General features: G+C 36.0%; 2 protein-coding genes across 2 annotated transcripts; one reads left to right on the top strand and one right to left on the bottom strand.

The window, feature by feature from the left end:
• Nucleotides 1-205: 205 nt before the first annotated feature.
• LOC122308440 (heparanase-like protein 3) lies at nucleotides 206-3,770 on the top strand. The gene is made up of 9 exons (XM_043121765.1): nucleotides 206-610; nucleotides 1,230-1,266; nucleotides 1,389-1,572; nucleotides 1,664-1,812; nucleotides 2,100-2,330; nucleotides 2,409-2,598; nucleotides 2,685-2,810; nucleotides 3,183-3,282; nucleotides 3,368-3,770. Exons 1-9 carry the CDS (start codon nucleotides 374-376, stop codon nucleotides 3,701-3,703), a joined length of 1,590 nt encoding a protein of 529 aa, XP_042977699.1. The 5' UTR covers nucleotides 206-373; the 3' UTR covers nucleotides 3,704-3,770.
• A 477-nt stretch (nucleotides 3,771-4,247) lies between these two features.
• Nucleotides 4,248-14,996, bottom strand: LOC122308439 (probable anion transporter 6, chloroplastic). Its single transcript, XM_043121764.1, has 15 exons — nucleotides 14,447-14,996; nucleotides 13,843-13,988; nucleotides 12,603-12,702; nucleotides 12,225-12,277; nucleotides 11,709-11,783; nucleotides 10,753-10,833; nucleotides 10,242-10,303; nucleotides 10,053-10,120; nucleotides 9,295-9,410; nucleotides 7,768-7,804; nucleotides 6,322-6,417; nucleotides 5,777-5,918; nucleotides 5,620-5,672; nucleotides 4,732-4,818; nucleotides 4,248-4,634 (listed from the first exon to the last, which is right to left on the bottom strand). The coding sequence occupies exons 1-15, from the start codon at nucleotides 14,825-14,827 to the stop codon at nucleotides 4,533-4,535; spliced, it is 1,599 nt and encodes a 532-aa protein (XP_042977698.1). The 5' UTR covers nucleotides 14,828-14,996; the 3' UTR covers nucleotides 4,248-4,532.
• Nucleotides 14,997-16,171: the final 1,175 nt, after the last annotated feature.

Raw genomic sequence — 16,171 nt, 5'->3', positions numbered from 1 at the left:
TAACTTTTTTCCGAGGAAAAATCCAAAAGAGGAGAGAGAAAAGAATCAAAAGGGTGAAAAGCTTCCATTATTATTTCAGAAACATCGCGTTGAAGAATGGTATGACTTTAGTTGAGTTTTATATTAAGAAGTAATGCACCTCTGCCTTGCAAATATCAAGTCTTTTATATTTGTGGTCATGCGCCTATGTCTTGCAAATATCAAGTATTAATCATCTTCTCTCTCTTTTATGGCATACATGTGGCCCCCCCCATTTGCAAGCTCACGAGTGGTTTCACTGTCACATCCTACGTATATATTCATGGCAGCCTCGGCCATTTATGCTCTTTCAGAGACACAGAGGTTGAAACTTTTTATATAATCTGAAAGGAAAATGGGTTATCAGATTTGGGTTTGGGGGATGTGCCTCTGGATGTGTTTGTTTAGCTACGGCTTCATTTCCGTATGCTCGCAGGGTGCTAAGGTTGAAGAGGGCACCGTTTTCATTAATGGGACAACAGCCATTGGGAGGATTGATGATGATTTTGTTTGTGCAACCTTGGATTGGTGGCCTCCTGAGAAATGCGACTATGGAACATGCAGCTGGGGTCTTGTTTCTCTCCTCAATCTGGTATGTTTCAATGTATACAATTGTTAATAACATAACGAGTATTTATGAGGAAAGTATGGTGTTTGATAGTTGCAATGAGTATCAGTCTTTCATGGTAATATCTCTCTGTTTATTCTCTAGTTCGTTGCTGCTGTTGCTGCTGCAGCATTGGTAGCGTTTCTTTGTGTAATTGTTTGATATGAGGCATACCCGCATACATGTTCCAACCACATTTATTGGCCATTTGATGCGGAGATTTATGATGCGGTTGATTCGTTTTTCACTTTTTCGGATTTATATCATCTTTCTCTTCTTGCATCAGTTTTAATGTGCAGTCATATTGTTTATGCTTTTCATCGGTTTCTATTAAATTCTCATCATGTTTTTCTGTATTTTAAATTATGTTCGGTTGGTGGGCTCGATGTAATTCAGGCAGTTCATTCAATACAACACAACCATTTCTTTTCTGGAGGAATTTAAATCCAGAAATTTTTGAAAAATGATGCACTTTTAGTTTACCACTATAAATATGTAATTCAGAAATTTACAGTTTCGTTTGAGCTGAAAGCCTGTTCCTATTCAATATGAAAAGGAAAATCTGTCAAATTGGTGATGGTGTTTGCATTATTGTCGTGTGCAGGATCTTGGCAACAATATTCTGTTAAATGCCATAAAAGGTGAGAATACCTAAACATTTGGAGATTTTTATTTATCACATGATTTTTCTTCATTGCATACTCATCTGTTTTCTCTAATAGTTCTATTGGAATCTAAAACTTACCTTCCAATCTTGCTGCAGCCTTTTCCCCCTTGAAACTTAGACTAGGAGGCAGTTTGCAAGATAAGGTCATATATGGTACCGAAGACAATCAGCAACCTTGTATTCCTTTCGTTAAAAATACTTCAGAGATGTTTGGTTTCACTCAAGGTTGCTTACCCATGCATAGATGGGATGAATTAAACACCCTTTTCGAGAAAGCCGGGTAACAAGAGTTTTTCTTTCTTGTTTACCATGATAAGTTAATCTCTGCCTACTAGTGTGAAACTGCCTAAAGATTTCATGGTTTATTTCAGGGCTAAGATTGTTTTTGGGTTAAATGCTCTTAGCGGACGATCTATAAATTCTGATGTAACTGCCGAGGGAGATTGGAACTATACAAATGCTGAATCTTTCATCCGTTATACTGTCAGAAAGAACTACACTATTCATGGTTGGGAGCTGGGTAAGAACAATATTTCTTGTTATTGTTACATTAATATGCTAAGTCCATCTTCAAAAACACTTTCTTATCCTACAAACTCCATGCAAGATCTTAAAACTACACCAAAAAAAAAAACTCCATTCGTTGCTGACATAATATGATGTTATGACATCATATTTTGCATTCTGTTTGGTATTCTGCATTTCTTCACTCATAATCTTCCAGGTTTAATTCTAATCATGGAATTGTCCTTGGTACCTTTTCTGCCAGTCATTTATGGAGAAAAAATGAAACTCTTTGCTGTTCAGGAAATGAGTTGTCAGGGAGTGGAGTCGGCACAAGAATTGCAGCAGATCAGTATGCCTTGGACACTATTGCTTTGCAAAGAATAGTCCAAAACATTTACAAGGAGATCGAACCTAAGCCACTAATCATAGCACCTGGAGGCTTCTTTGATGCAAACTGGTTTCAAAAATTCATAGAGAAGACGACCAAATCTTTGGATGTTGTCTCCCACCATATATATAATTTGGGGCCAGGTATCTTGGGTTGAGCAAACTGATTTTTTTCTCTTATTTCAGTTCTGAGTCCCTTTAATAGATTACATGACATTACAGGAGTTGATACGCACCTTGTTGAAAAGATTCTTAACCCATCCTATCTTGATGGTGAGGCTGATACATTTAGGAGTCTCCATAAAATCCTCAAGAGTTCTGCAACTTCAGCAAATGCATGGGTTGGTGAGTCGGGAGGGGCTTACAACAGTGGCCATAATCTTGTCACAAATGCATTTGTGTTTAGTTTCTGGTAATTTAGCTACACTCAACAATTAAAGTATTAGGTTCTCTTATCGATTCTAGCTTAAATAATGTTATTTTGGATGCAATAATCAGGTATTTGGATCAGCTTGGAATGGCATCGGCTCATGACACAAAAACTTACTGCAGACAGACCTTGATTGGTGGAAACTATGGTTTACTCAACACCACCACCTTCGAACCAAACCCCGACTACTACAGGTCAGAGTTTTTTCGACCCTAACATATCAGACTCCAAATCCACAGAATCTGAAACCTTAAATTTAATATCATCGACGATGTTTTTCTTCTTTCAATTTAATTATTAACTTTTGCATGGGTGTTCCTCAAGCTGTAACATAGATTCTTGAAACTATTTCATACTAGAGCATCAAAAATCATCTTGATGCAGAAGTAAGATTAAAATTTTGTTGCAAGTCTCAAAATTTTGTTTCAAGTCTCATCGTTTTATCATATTTGGCTTTACACTATTGTTATTCCCATTTACAGTGATAATAACTAATGAGAAAATGATTTAAAAAATAAGAAAAACTACTGAGCAATGAATCTGATACTCTGCTTTCTTCACACCAGTGCTCTTCTTTGGCACCGATTAATGGGAAACAACGTTCTGTCAACAAGCTTTTCTGGAACAAAGAAGATACGTGCTTATGCTCACTGTGCAAAATATTCTGTAAGTTGCATCCATATTCAATTCTCAAAATAGGTGTGTATGCTCTGTTTGTGATCTAATCAGAATGAGGTTCTTCATCATGCAGAAAGGGATAGTATTATTATTAATCAACCTAGACAACAGCACCACCATCCAGGCCGAACTAGCCTTCAATGGTACTGGGAGTTTGCATAATCTTGTTCAGCTGATTCAACCTGATATAAGCAAAACTGCAAGAGAGGAATACCATCTGACAACAAAAGATGAGAATTTACACAGCCAAACCATCCTGCTAAATGGAAACATTTTAACTGTAAATTCATCCGGAGACATACCTCCGTTGGAGCCTGAATATAAAAATTCATCAACCCCAATAAAGGTAGATCCTTTCTCTATTGTATTTGCTCACATACCGAGTGTTGTTCTCCCAGCTTGCCGGTAGGAGTTGCTAGCTGGAACTAAACTTGGTTCCATCTAGTAACCAAATAAAAGGGAGAATATCAAGGCAATGATTTCATTCTTCTTTTTTTTTTTTTTAGTGAGGTATATTTCATTTGCTCTTTCTTACAAACTACAGTCAATCAATATCAAGTCTCCTTTCTTGTTAAAAAATCCCGATGTGTTTTCTTTATTTTTCCTTTTTTCATTGTTCAGGGTGTAAGTTTCGATCATGGTTAAATAGAGAGGAAATCACAACATCATCACCAAGTCTCCAAGTTGTCACTTTACACCCAATTTAAAATATAAGTTTCATGAAGATTGATTAACCCAAAAAAAGGGTGATGTGACAAGATTTTGAAGGCTAGATGTTGTTAAAAAAGGAAAATAGTTTCAAAACGAGTGGTGATATTTGAGGTAAAGTGACAGTTTTGATAGTTTGATCGTTGGAGAGTAAATGTGATTTTTCCGAGAGAGAGAGAGAGTAGTACTTGCTCAAAGTCGTACCAGCAGCCAATAGAAAGATGGGCAAGGAAAACGTCCAGAGATGCTTACAACAAAATTTCTTCTCGATGAAAATACAAGTTCATTACATTGCTTTGGTGGCCAACCAAAGAATTCCAAAATATACAACGCTGTTACATGTGACAGAACAAAAGACAGTGGGGATATACATATGTTTCCTATGTACTTGTACAACTAAGTTGACACAATAAGTGGCCGAACCTGTATCACCTCAATGCTGTTTAAAAAATTAAAATTGCATTGAGCAGGAATGACTTCAATTTGGATGGCTTCATAAAGAATGATGTATCCAGAGAACGTAAACAAGGTCAATCTGTCTTGGAAAAGGTTTGAGGCTTACTGCTGGCGAACGTCAACCATACAATCGTACCGGTCAAGTAGAAGAAGATTGATGGTGCAAATAATGACATCTGGACAATACAAACCACAATTATAAAATGAAATTAAGATTAAGAGTTTAAGAGAGAGAGAGAGAGAGAACTAGAAAGGCAGTATGTTGAAGCTTACACTCCACGAATGAGTTGAATCAAGAAGATAACCAGTAAGGGCTACCCCTACAATACCAGGTACTGCCCCAACAGTGTTGGTAATACCCTGCATGGAGAAATATTAGGAATCTAACTACGCATATCTTCCAAAATTGATAAAAACATATATATATATATATATATATATGTATGTATGTCCTAATTAGGCTGCAAAATTAAGCAAAGCTTCAATTTTAAGAGCAAGCACAGGCTTTGTACAGCATCTAGTACTATGCTTTTGGCCCATTGTGCATGAGATTAACAAGTAATCAGGGAGTCAGCTACCAGCTTACCCAGAACCCCCTGAAAATGAAAATTTGTTTTTGAACAAGAGCTCAAGCTGGGAAAGCTCAAACTAGGATGAAAATTCAACAAACTTCAAAGATAATCATCCATAAGTATTTCATCATGCTTTTTCTATAGCCATTTAACCATGGCCGTATCATGCTCAATTATAAACTGGTGATTATCGCACTCTGTGCACAAGAAAATTGAAACTTGGTAATAAAAGCAATGTTCCATTAAGATGTGGCCAGCTGAAAGAAAGACATTAAAAGCTTCTAACATCTAACACTAAATGCATTTCGTTAAATCATAAACAAAGTCATGTCCTTTTCTGCACCCAAAAAAGGGGGAAAAAAGCCTATTTCCTTTATAGGAGATTGTATACCATTAGTTCAACAAATTTTGATGGTAATATTCCATGGGTAAAGAGCACAGATAGTAGAAGAACCATATTCTGCGTGGAGATTGAGTTGGGCAGAGGAGCATGAGATTTTCAGCTAGATTCTTAATATCTGGACAGTAATAAAAAAATGACTATAAATTATGGAAACTTGAAATTTACAATTTTCATAATATTGCATACCAACAATATACTCGCATATTCAGGTGACATATCTTGATGGGTACAGTAAAGTCCTGCAAATTAATTGAGTAATTGGATAAGCAGTTTATAAAGTCATTAATCTCCAATATATACTGACCTATCCAATCAAAGTACTAAAAATTTAGTTTCCAAATACCTGACAGGGCAAAGCTTGATAGGGCTAAGCCACCAGTAAGAATTCCCACCATTTCCCAAGGTGGCAATCCTAGATCCAGGGATGACAGAGTCATGCAAATTGCAGGCGCCAGAAAGGCAATTGATTGGCAAATCTTCCGTACCTACATGATCAAAAGATAACTAAATCAGAAGTGTTAAGAATCTTCCTTTCAGAAGACAAATAAAATTTTATATAAGCAGAAAAGTTTTGTTAAACTAAGTGTTCCATAGCCACAACTAGCTTAGAGACCCTATAGGTTCTTATCTCACACGATGCTTAATTACCAGCCATTTTTTCCTGAGGATTTAGCATTTTCCTAATATCAGGAGCTCAATAAATTATCATTCAACAACTCAAAAACAAAGTTCACATTTGAAGCACCGATTAGATTAGCAACTAAACAAAAGCATACATATCAATCTACCAGATTTCTGTTTTTCAGCAAAAAAAGGTAATTTGACTTCTTCCAATATGATCATGATCATTACACGGCCAAAGAAGCAACGGTTCAGTGTCCAGCTTACCGTGGTGACTTCCACTCCATTCGCAATCAAATGGTCAGCAAATTGTGCTGCAATGCTTGTAACAAAGATCGAAGCCAGTGGAGGAAGGATAGAAACCTGAAATGTAGTATGTATGATTTGCAAGTGCAAAAATTCTCCATGAAATGTTTGGTTGCTCAAACAGCTTATACTTTCAATCAAAAATCAAATAAATGATATCTTGAAATTTTCATAATATAATAGGTAAATGCTTATTCAAAGCTGGGAGGATAATATGCGAATAAATAACATGCTTATGGTACATTGTTAATAGAAACATGACATTATCTATAATTATCTATAATGGCCATAACTGTGAACATTCCAAATCTACAATTTATCAGTGAACCATTGGGACCATCAACCAAATTATTTGTGATAATCTCATAAGCACATCCAAAACAAAGTGTACCGAGTAAAAGGTCCAACTTGCCCACCTTTGTCCCATAAGGCAGACATTTATGATACCGTGGGAAGCATACAACTAAAACCATTAAATCTCACGAGGTGGTATTTTGGAAGATGAGGTATGGCACATTTCTTGTATTTTCTGAGCACATGATTGTGTTGGACTCCTTTCATCTATGTGAGGGACACTGACTTTCTTTTAATAAACTTGTTATTTGCTCATATATAAATACTGAGAGAATGACTAAATTTAAAATGTACAGAATGGTGTTTTAAACTGAGAGTTCAGAGGACGAGTGAGTGCACTAAACTAATTCTCTCTCAGAAAAAATTGACCTATCTCCAAGTAAAAAAAAAAAAATTGACCCATCTCCAAGTACGAATATAAATTTCAAAATCACGTAAATCCTTATCCTCCTGGTTTGACTGGTTTTTCTCTCCCTCTGCCCTGCCCCTCCACAGGGGCATACCCTCCTCTGCATGTTTGCTTATTATTTTCTGAAAATGGTGCTCCATGTGTAACAGCATGTGGCACCATAAATTCACAGAAAAAATGCTCAAACACATTAGAAATTGGATCATTTTTCCATTGCATTTGATCTCATGAAATACAAGTATTTTTTAGATTATCAAAGCTGTGAGTTGCATTTCATTGGAAGGTTATAGAAGGTTTATTTTGCACCAGTATTATCGTAAGCAAAACATATTTTGTCAATCATTTTGCACCCTGCTCAAAGAAGAGATCAATGGTTTCAGTTACCATAGTAGCCTGAATTAAACAGTAATCCCAACTTCACAGCAGCAGAAGCAAATCCAAGAATTTACCTGAAGAGTATTTTATCATTATGGGGATCCACATTCTAAGAAAGGTGATGTTTTAGCTTCTAGTAAAATTCGTATTCATTACATGGTATCTGGTATATTATTTACCAATCTCACTTGAAATTATAAACTTTCTTTCAATAAATGTCCAGACGAATGTCCAACAAGAATAAGAAAACATATATATTTTAGGCTTACCCATGCAGCTTCCGCCAAATTTAGGTTCAGCTCCTCACTGCATAGCATGAAACTGTAACTTAGATTTTTTTAGATTATATAAAGTAAAAAAAATAGAAAAAGGAAGTGCATCTAATGCAGATGCTAAATGTTTGATAGTAATCATAACTACAAGAAAAATTTAAGACAGAAAAGAAAAACAAATGTTGCAAAATATATCAGAACCTAATCCTATCAGAAGAATTATTCATTGATACTTCATCAGGGTGATAAAGGTATAAGAATTATCAAATACCAACCTAAGAATCTTAAAACAGAAATAAGAGTATTAAAATTATAGAACAATAGAGGACAAAAGGCTGCCCTTTGGCTATGGCTCAGGCAGTTAGGGTGGGGCAAGATTGGGATAAGTCTTAGGATCAATTTATTTTCCAGCCAATGAAAACTTGGGCAAAGTTTGAGGTGTGTTTGCATAGGACTCATAAATCTTTCCCAACTAAGAGAAAAGGAGCAACAAAAGACGGATGACCAAAACGCATTTTGGACTACCCTTTTCTTTTCTTTTTCTTTTCTTTTCTTTTCTTTTCTTTTCTTTTCTTTTCTTTTTTTTTTTTTTTTTTTTTTTTTTTTTTTTTCATTTTGGACTACCCTGCTTGCTCAGAATGTTTGTGCACTTGAAAAATAAAATAAAAAAATAAAAACCCTTCAGCATTTATGGAGGATGTCTTGTACATGATTTTCATCACTCCAGCAGGTCTGATTATAATTTGGCAGAAATCCCAAAAAAGTTTCTGTTAAAATGTAAATTACAAAGTTAAAGAACTCATTATTCTTTTCAAACCACTTATCAAATTTTCTTTGCTCATAAACAATTATTCTTTTCAAGCAGACTTCCTCTATATGATTTCAGATTACTTGGATAATATCTTCCAGGATTTAAGCAATTGGATGACTAAGAAAGACAGGTATAAAATTTTATCCCCCACCAACCACCAAGAGGGGAAGAGAGATAGAGAACAAATAATAATTTAGGCAGAAGGGTGTAGTAAAGTAGATAATTGATGCTGACAGGCAGCAACTTTGGCATCCGAATTTCCAACTAATCTTAATTAAGGATAGATCACGTCTTAGTTGTGTGACCCTTTGCACCATCCTGCAGTTCACATGTCAACACAACCTGACATGAGTAAGGTTTGGCAATGGGATTTTGGACACTCCAGAGTCCAGAATGGTAGAAAGTACTTGGGAAACCAAAGAAACCAACAGTTGGATGCATACCCAGACCCTAGTCTGTGTAACATAGGAGGGAACTCAACAGCTTAGACAAGCAAAAAATGATCTAGTATTTTTGCATTTACATGTTGTAGTGCAATGTGAAATCTTTTCAAATTTCTTTGAAACAATTATTTGACAATCATATCAAGGATAACCAATGTTTGATGGAAGTAATGAAAACGACAGATAAGCTGATGCAAGAGTCTCAGAGCACTCTTCCTGGAAATAGCCAAATGTAATACAGAATAATCCAGCAGAGACCCACAAAAACACCTGAAGTATGTAGGAAGCCATGACAGACAAGTATAGTGACCCCAACTTCCACAAAAATGAGTATATATCATCGCCCATACAGCTTGACTTCGAAAAAATGCCTTCCACGGTACTTCCTATTATAGAAGATCCAGTCAGAAAACCAAGGGAAACACCATAAGAGCTCGCAAAAAGTTATAATAGGTGCTAAAGCAATAAAATAAAAGCTAACACAATGTATGGTCAAAGAATTTGATTATATTTCTTCCTACAAGCAAAAGCATGAGAATTCATAAGGAAATATTCTTTGTAGAAGCAAATATAGGCCTCATTAATGGGAAAGCATGACCTAAGGCACTAATTTGACTGAACAATCTAAAATACTGTTTGCATCAGTTTTGGACGACATCAATGCCAGTCTATTCAAAGGGCCAGATAACCAAATTTTAGACAGCAGCCAAGCATGCATATAGTTCATCATGTTTACTTTATAATATTTTAAATGGCAGAATTCTAACCCTAAAATACACCAAATGTAATAGTCAATCATCTCCAATAGCAGATCAGCCAACAACTCTCACTATTTGAGGAATGCGCTGAAGATGCTAATTAAGACAGATGTCACTAGCCAAGTTATTGAAGCCACCAACCCAGGGCAAGCATAATCTTTTCACAGAGAACACATTCCTAACCTCTTGAGTACCACAAATCCCTTTTCCCTCACTCCCCCAAAAAGAATCGAACCACCAAAAAACCCAAGAATAACAACAAAAATGTACCTTCAATGAGACACCCAACTCATTAAGAGTCGTATTCCATGTTTGTGTCATAGAGCCAGGCGGGGACACTGCCAGATATTTAAAAAATGGAGAGAGAGAGAGAGAGAGAGAGAGAGAGAGAGAGAGTTAGAATTGCTCAAATAAGGAGAAAGAATAAATAAATCCAAAAAAGGATTAGGTGCTGCTCACATGAAATGGATTCAGCAGTGAATGAAGCCTTTTGGTCTTCGAAATATTGAAACCCCAAAAACCTTCATAGTTTTTTGGCAAGTAGAAAAAATCGCACTTTAATCAAATCAACATATTAAAAAAGCCTATAAAAAATTTTAACCAAGAGAAAGTTCGTTTTTTTTTTTTTTTTATAAGTAATAAAAGGTTTTATTGCAGCCAATAAATAGGCATAGCCCAAATATACAGGAAGTATACAAGAAAAAACACCTAACTACAATCTAAGAATAGAAGCTAAAAGAAAATCATGAAAATTGTCCCCATTCAAAACAAGAACATTCTCAGAAAGACATAAAGTTTGAAAGAAAAACTCTCTAATTCCTCCCAGCGAACATTCTCTATCTTCAAAGAGAAAGTTCTTATCTTTTAAACAAGCAAAGATTACTTGGTTGAAAGCACAAATGATAAGTTCCTTACGCTAAATCAGAATCAGGTAAGTGAAAAAGTTTCTGATTGTGGCAGAGCTACTTACCAGGCAAGCCCAAGAATGCCAAACATGTAAAAAACAGATTCCCAACCAAAATTCTGGATAAGGGGAGGAGCCAAAAGAAGCCTGCATGTTTTTCCTATGTTAGAATTTTTTTGATAAGTAAAAATTTTATTAAACCACGTAATTAGGCATAGCCCAAGTACACAGGCCTATGTTCGAAGTAACCAATAAACAACACTATACACTCAATTAACTTAAAATAAGAGTGACCAATGAATATACAAGTTTGCTACACTTGGCAAACCTAAAAGAATCTAAGGGAATAACAGCATGCCTCTGTTTTGCTGGCACAGGAGAAGTCTTAACTGAGTTGATGTAAGACTTTTTTTTACATGTTATTGTTTTATTAATAATAAAAAATAGGCATAGCCTGGGTACACGGATCAAATACAAGAAAACACCTAGTTTCAGTTTGAAACCGATACAAGGTTCTCATGGATACTTAGTCCATTAAAATCTAGAGCAATATAGCCCAAAGAAACAAAGCTTCATCGAAAAAGGTTTCGAATTCATCCCATTTACTCACAATCTTCAAAATATTCCCTCCAGATGCACCACAGTGGACAAATAGGAGCCATCAACAGCTGATGCAAGACTATTATGTGTATACTACATTCATATCATGCGGAAATAAAGCAGGAGCTAAAAGTTTCCACTACTGGGCTTCTCCATTTAAGATGATTCTATATATAAACTACCATGTATGTGAAAAGAAACGAGGAACATTAATGGTTTAAAATCTGTAGAACAATCTACTACCAAACAGCCTTACAATGTCATTTCAAATGAAATCATACATTTTAATGGCTACAATCTCAGTTGTCAGTGATAAGAATGCTGATGCTGTCAAGTTTTGAGTTTTATGCCAATTAGCAAATATTTACTTAAATATAGAGATGATTTCTTACATATTTTAGATGTGTTTTATTGAAACATACCCTGTAACACTTCCAACACTCAGACCACCAAAAACAAATGCTACAGCCCGTGACCGCTCTGACAATGGTATTGACCTGCAAATGATTTGACGATGCCAATCAAGTTACATTACAGAAAATAATAATTTTGAGAGTATAAGACATCATCAATACTAAATCGCCAGCAAAAAAAAAAAGCCAAACAAACCACCAGTTTAACATCACAGACAATTGCAAAAACCAGATATTAAGCCAAAAAACTAGATGTTACCAACTATCCAAATTCTTGTCTAGTTTCCAACAAAGTTCACCCCAAAATTTATAGGACCTCTTTTATAATAAGTAGACTTAAATGTCCTTATTAGTGATGACCTTAATCAAATAATTAGCAGTGACGGCTTGCGATAGGGAAAAGGAGTTTCCAAGAACAAATACGAAAATAAACAAATAAATCAAATTTTAGCAAGAGCAAGAGATAATTGTAAAATCATTTATCAGATAAACATGCTTCTGGACTAATTTGGATGTCATAAGTGCCTGGCGATAAGATCCGTTGCAGCTGAAGGGGAAACGCCTTCACCTATTCCAACCTAGATATAAAGAGGAAGAGAAATTCTTAGTCAGTTAGTCAGATAATATGGACACGAGAGAGAGAAGAGAAGGGGGGGGGGGGGGGGGGGGGGGGGTGGTGGGGAGGGAGATGTCTAGACTATCATGTCTATAATGCATGGGCAAAGACAATATAGATGGATATAGATGGATAACTTGGACCTTTAAGTAATACTGAATTGTTTATGCACATAAGAAAAACACAAAAACACACTACAAAAACAAGCAAAGCAAAGAAAAAATTTAGCCAGGTTGGATTGAAAAACTAAAACTGTAGAAGAAAAGATTTAGAAGGGACTTATATACCAATATTCTTGACAAGATTAATCCGGGTAATACTCCAGCAAGCAAAGGAACAAGCGCTGTAGCCACTGACCATGTCAATACCCCAAACTTAAGAACTTTTCTGAACCAGGAAAAGGAAAAATCAAGTGAGCATGACCAAAATATAACACAATCTTATATGCCTCTAAACAAACATGACATATTATCTGGTGGGTGTGACATCTTCATATCTAGTATTGAACAACATGATTGATTGTTAGGTACCATTCAGTTCGTTAGTTACTTTTAGTGGTTTCAGTTATATCTCATATTAAAAGAAGAATTATTTAGAATGTGTTTTTATATAATTTAATAGATATAAAAACTACAATTTAATAGATTTAATTTTTTTTAATTTGGAGCTGGGATCAGACTCCATTATAGAAAGGGATCATAGAACGAATTTATTGTCTTTCTTTTATGCACATCCAACGTTTAATCTCTCTTGAGTTTCTGCTCTAGATGGTCCTCATCATATGAGGTGCAGTGCATTATGCTCAAGCACGGCATTTAAGCTGTGGAATGTTGAAATGAAATTTACAAACACTGGTTTATAGGACAATAGTAACTGAAATAAAGTATGTTTTCACAACTGAGGATAGTTGTCCAAGGTTTTATATATATATATATATATATAAGTAAGGATAATTGTCCAAGCTATGCCTATATGAGTAAATTAAGGTTGATGGTTAGGTGAAAAGAAAACTCCTACAGGTATTGGTGGAGAATTGTGGAAGAGATCTAGCACTACATGGTTTTAATTGCAGTTGTAAACACTAGTCGAAATTGTAGCTAGTCAATGGTTCTTTTATAAGAAATAACAGAAAAATAAACCTTAATTTAACCCAGTAAAGAAATAGTTTTTTTATTATTATTTTACTGGATGAGTTTATTTAGATGCAACCAAATAATAGGCTTGAACCAATCTGCTTCATCAATTCCCCCTCAACCAGATCAAATTGGCTAGGTTTGTCCAAAATCCTTGCCTCTTGATTTCCTTTCCAACCTAGAACACCTTCAAGGACCAAGGCTTATTTGATGCTCAAATAGATGTTTTAAAAGAGACAGTATTTTGCCTTGGTGACATGTACGATATCTTTTGGTAGGCTGTGCATCATTGCAATGTGGGAGGTAGTTTACTACTAACTCAAGTGATCTTAGTTAATCAACAGCATGCTCCAAATTAATCATCCCATATTATAGAGCAAGGTAAGAATCTAACCTCCCACCAAATGTCTTTGCAAGCCACCCCCCAGGCAACTGGCTCAATGCATAGCCCCAAAAGAATGACGACTGTACCAATCCTGCCACTGATGAATTCCATCCAAACTGGTGTGACATTGGAATAATAGCAATACTCAAGTTCACCTGCTCATCAAATAGCAAACAAAAAGAATTCGATGAAATTTCACAAACATAGGACCCAATAACTATTTGAGCAACATGGTTTTCATCATCTCTTTCCAAGATACGTATCAAAAAAAAAAAAAAATCATCTCTTTCTAAGATAAAAATCGTTGCCCATCAAAACAAAAATGCTTTGGGAATTTATCGTGTTGACAGGACACACTGAAACTCAAGCACCTATTCATATTGTCAGGCCAACCATGTTTATACCAAACAAATTTGAAGGAATGGATAGAAACAATAACAAAAAGAGAAGCGAAAACTGACTGTACACGACTTCCTTAGGTCTCACCCATAATTTACATCAATGGTTAACATTGATCAATGGCATCAGAGAAGGAAGGAAAACACAATATAGGCAATTAACTACTTTATTTGCTTAGATTAATAAGAGAGAATATAAAAGAAAATGAAACTACCTTATCCATATTGCAAATAACGAAGGCCAACGACGTCGTCCCGATGAGCTTATACCTATCAGGAATATTCTTCCATGGCAGCGATTTCCAATCAAATCCCACTTCCCCGGACCCGCTCTGGAGGCCCGTTTCTCCCTCAGAACTCAATTGCTCCAATTCATTAACGCGGAGTCCGGTCAGCACCCCTGCCACTCTTTCTTTTTTGGGGGCAGTTTCTTTCTCTTTGATACATAAGACACGGAAGTTCAAGCGGCTCCTAGAAGGAGGAGAATGCAAGAGGTGGAGTTTGAGTACGGAGGTGTTGAAGACTGGACCTCGTGAGATAGTGTTGTAGTGAGGAAGAGAGCGAAAGTTCTCGGCCAAAGGTGTAAACTTGGCCATTTTCTTTACGAAGGAAAGAAATGGAGAAGGTATGAGGGTGCTGCGCAATTTTGGCCTACTAGTATTGGGCGGGGAGAGACGTAGACGAAGAGGAAGAGGAAGAGGAAGAAGAAAGAGCTACTATTTCGTTCGCGAGGACTGCAGTACGCCACGCAAGAGGTCGCTTGTGGCTTGGATTTGATTTAAAAATGGTTTCTTTCAACGTCTTGCTTCCTGGGTTACGATAGCTGGGCCCACAACACAACTTCAGTTTCTCTTTTCTTTTCCTCGTGTTGTTTTTTTTTTTTTTTCTTTTTTTCTTTTATTCATACAAAATAATTGTCACGCTCAACAATTTTATTGACACGAAATGGAAAATAGCCGCAAAAAGTTGGCCTCATGCTTGTTGGTATGAAGTAAGTAACCAAACGAGAACTAAATCGAATGAGATGTGAACCATATTAATATCATTTCATATGATTCCAACTAGTGGATTCGTGACATGAGTTGCTTCTCATCGCGTGGGAACCCTCTACCTGAATCCATAGAGGTTATGGGACAATGGAATGAGCCACATTGGGTTCATTCAGCAGAAAGATCCATGTAAGATACGTCTATCTACATGTTGTTCATCACACTAGCACCATTGCACCAAGAGCACCTTTTGGCTTTCTTTCTTCTAGCACCTCACAGGTGAGTTATTGCCAAGAAACTCTGCTTCCAGCCAAGGCTGCGCCACTGCACAGGTGATCGGCAGTTAAACTATTTACAATGTAGAAGCAACCAATTAAAGCAAGGTTGCCCTTAACCAAAGCCCTTCAAATAACTTTCTGAAAACTTTCATCACACTTTTCTTTAATCGTTTCACAACCCTTAGAGCATCCTCATTGGCTTAGGCATACTCTAACTTTAGATAAAAAACTAGATATAAAATTTAAAAATAAGAATATCTTATTATTATAAAGAATGAGATGACTAATCCAATGTAGAGTTCAAATTTTGAATGATTAGCCAAATGTCAAAAAGTGACGTATTAGTCCAACTTTACCTAAAATTTTGTCTAAGCCAATGATAGTGTCCTAAGATTTGATCCAAGAGTCGCAAGTGCCTCTACCAACCAGCTGGCACATGTTCGATCCTTGCAGATGTAGTAATTTCCATTTATTTTAATTTCAAAATGATCTTTTTCCTATTTACCCTTTTTTTCTCTCTAAGTCACTGAAAGGGTAAATCCCACACCACGTCACCACTGCTTGATTCTTTTTTCTGCCTCCTTCTCGGTTTTATTGTTTAATTTTATTTCTATTCTCTGTTTTCTCACCTTTTCACTCGTATTTCATTGGGCTCTTTCTTTTAATTTGATTG

Source organism: Carya illinoinensis, chromosome 4 (assembly GCF_018687715.1).
Source record: "Carya illinoinensis cultivar Pawnee chromosome 4, C.illinoinensisPawnee_v1, whole genome shotgun sequence".
NCBI lineage: Eukaryota > Viridiplantae > Streptophyta > Magnoliopsida > Fagales > Juglandaceae > Carya > Carya illinoinensis.
Note: the sequence above shows the minus strand (reverse complement) of the source record. Positions and strands in the feature narration are given on the sequence as shown.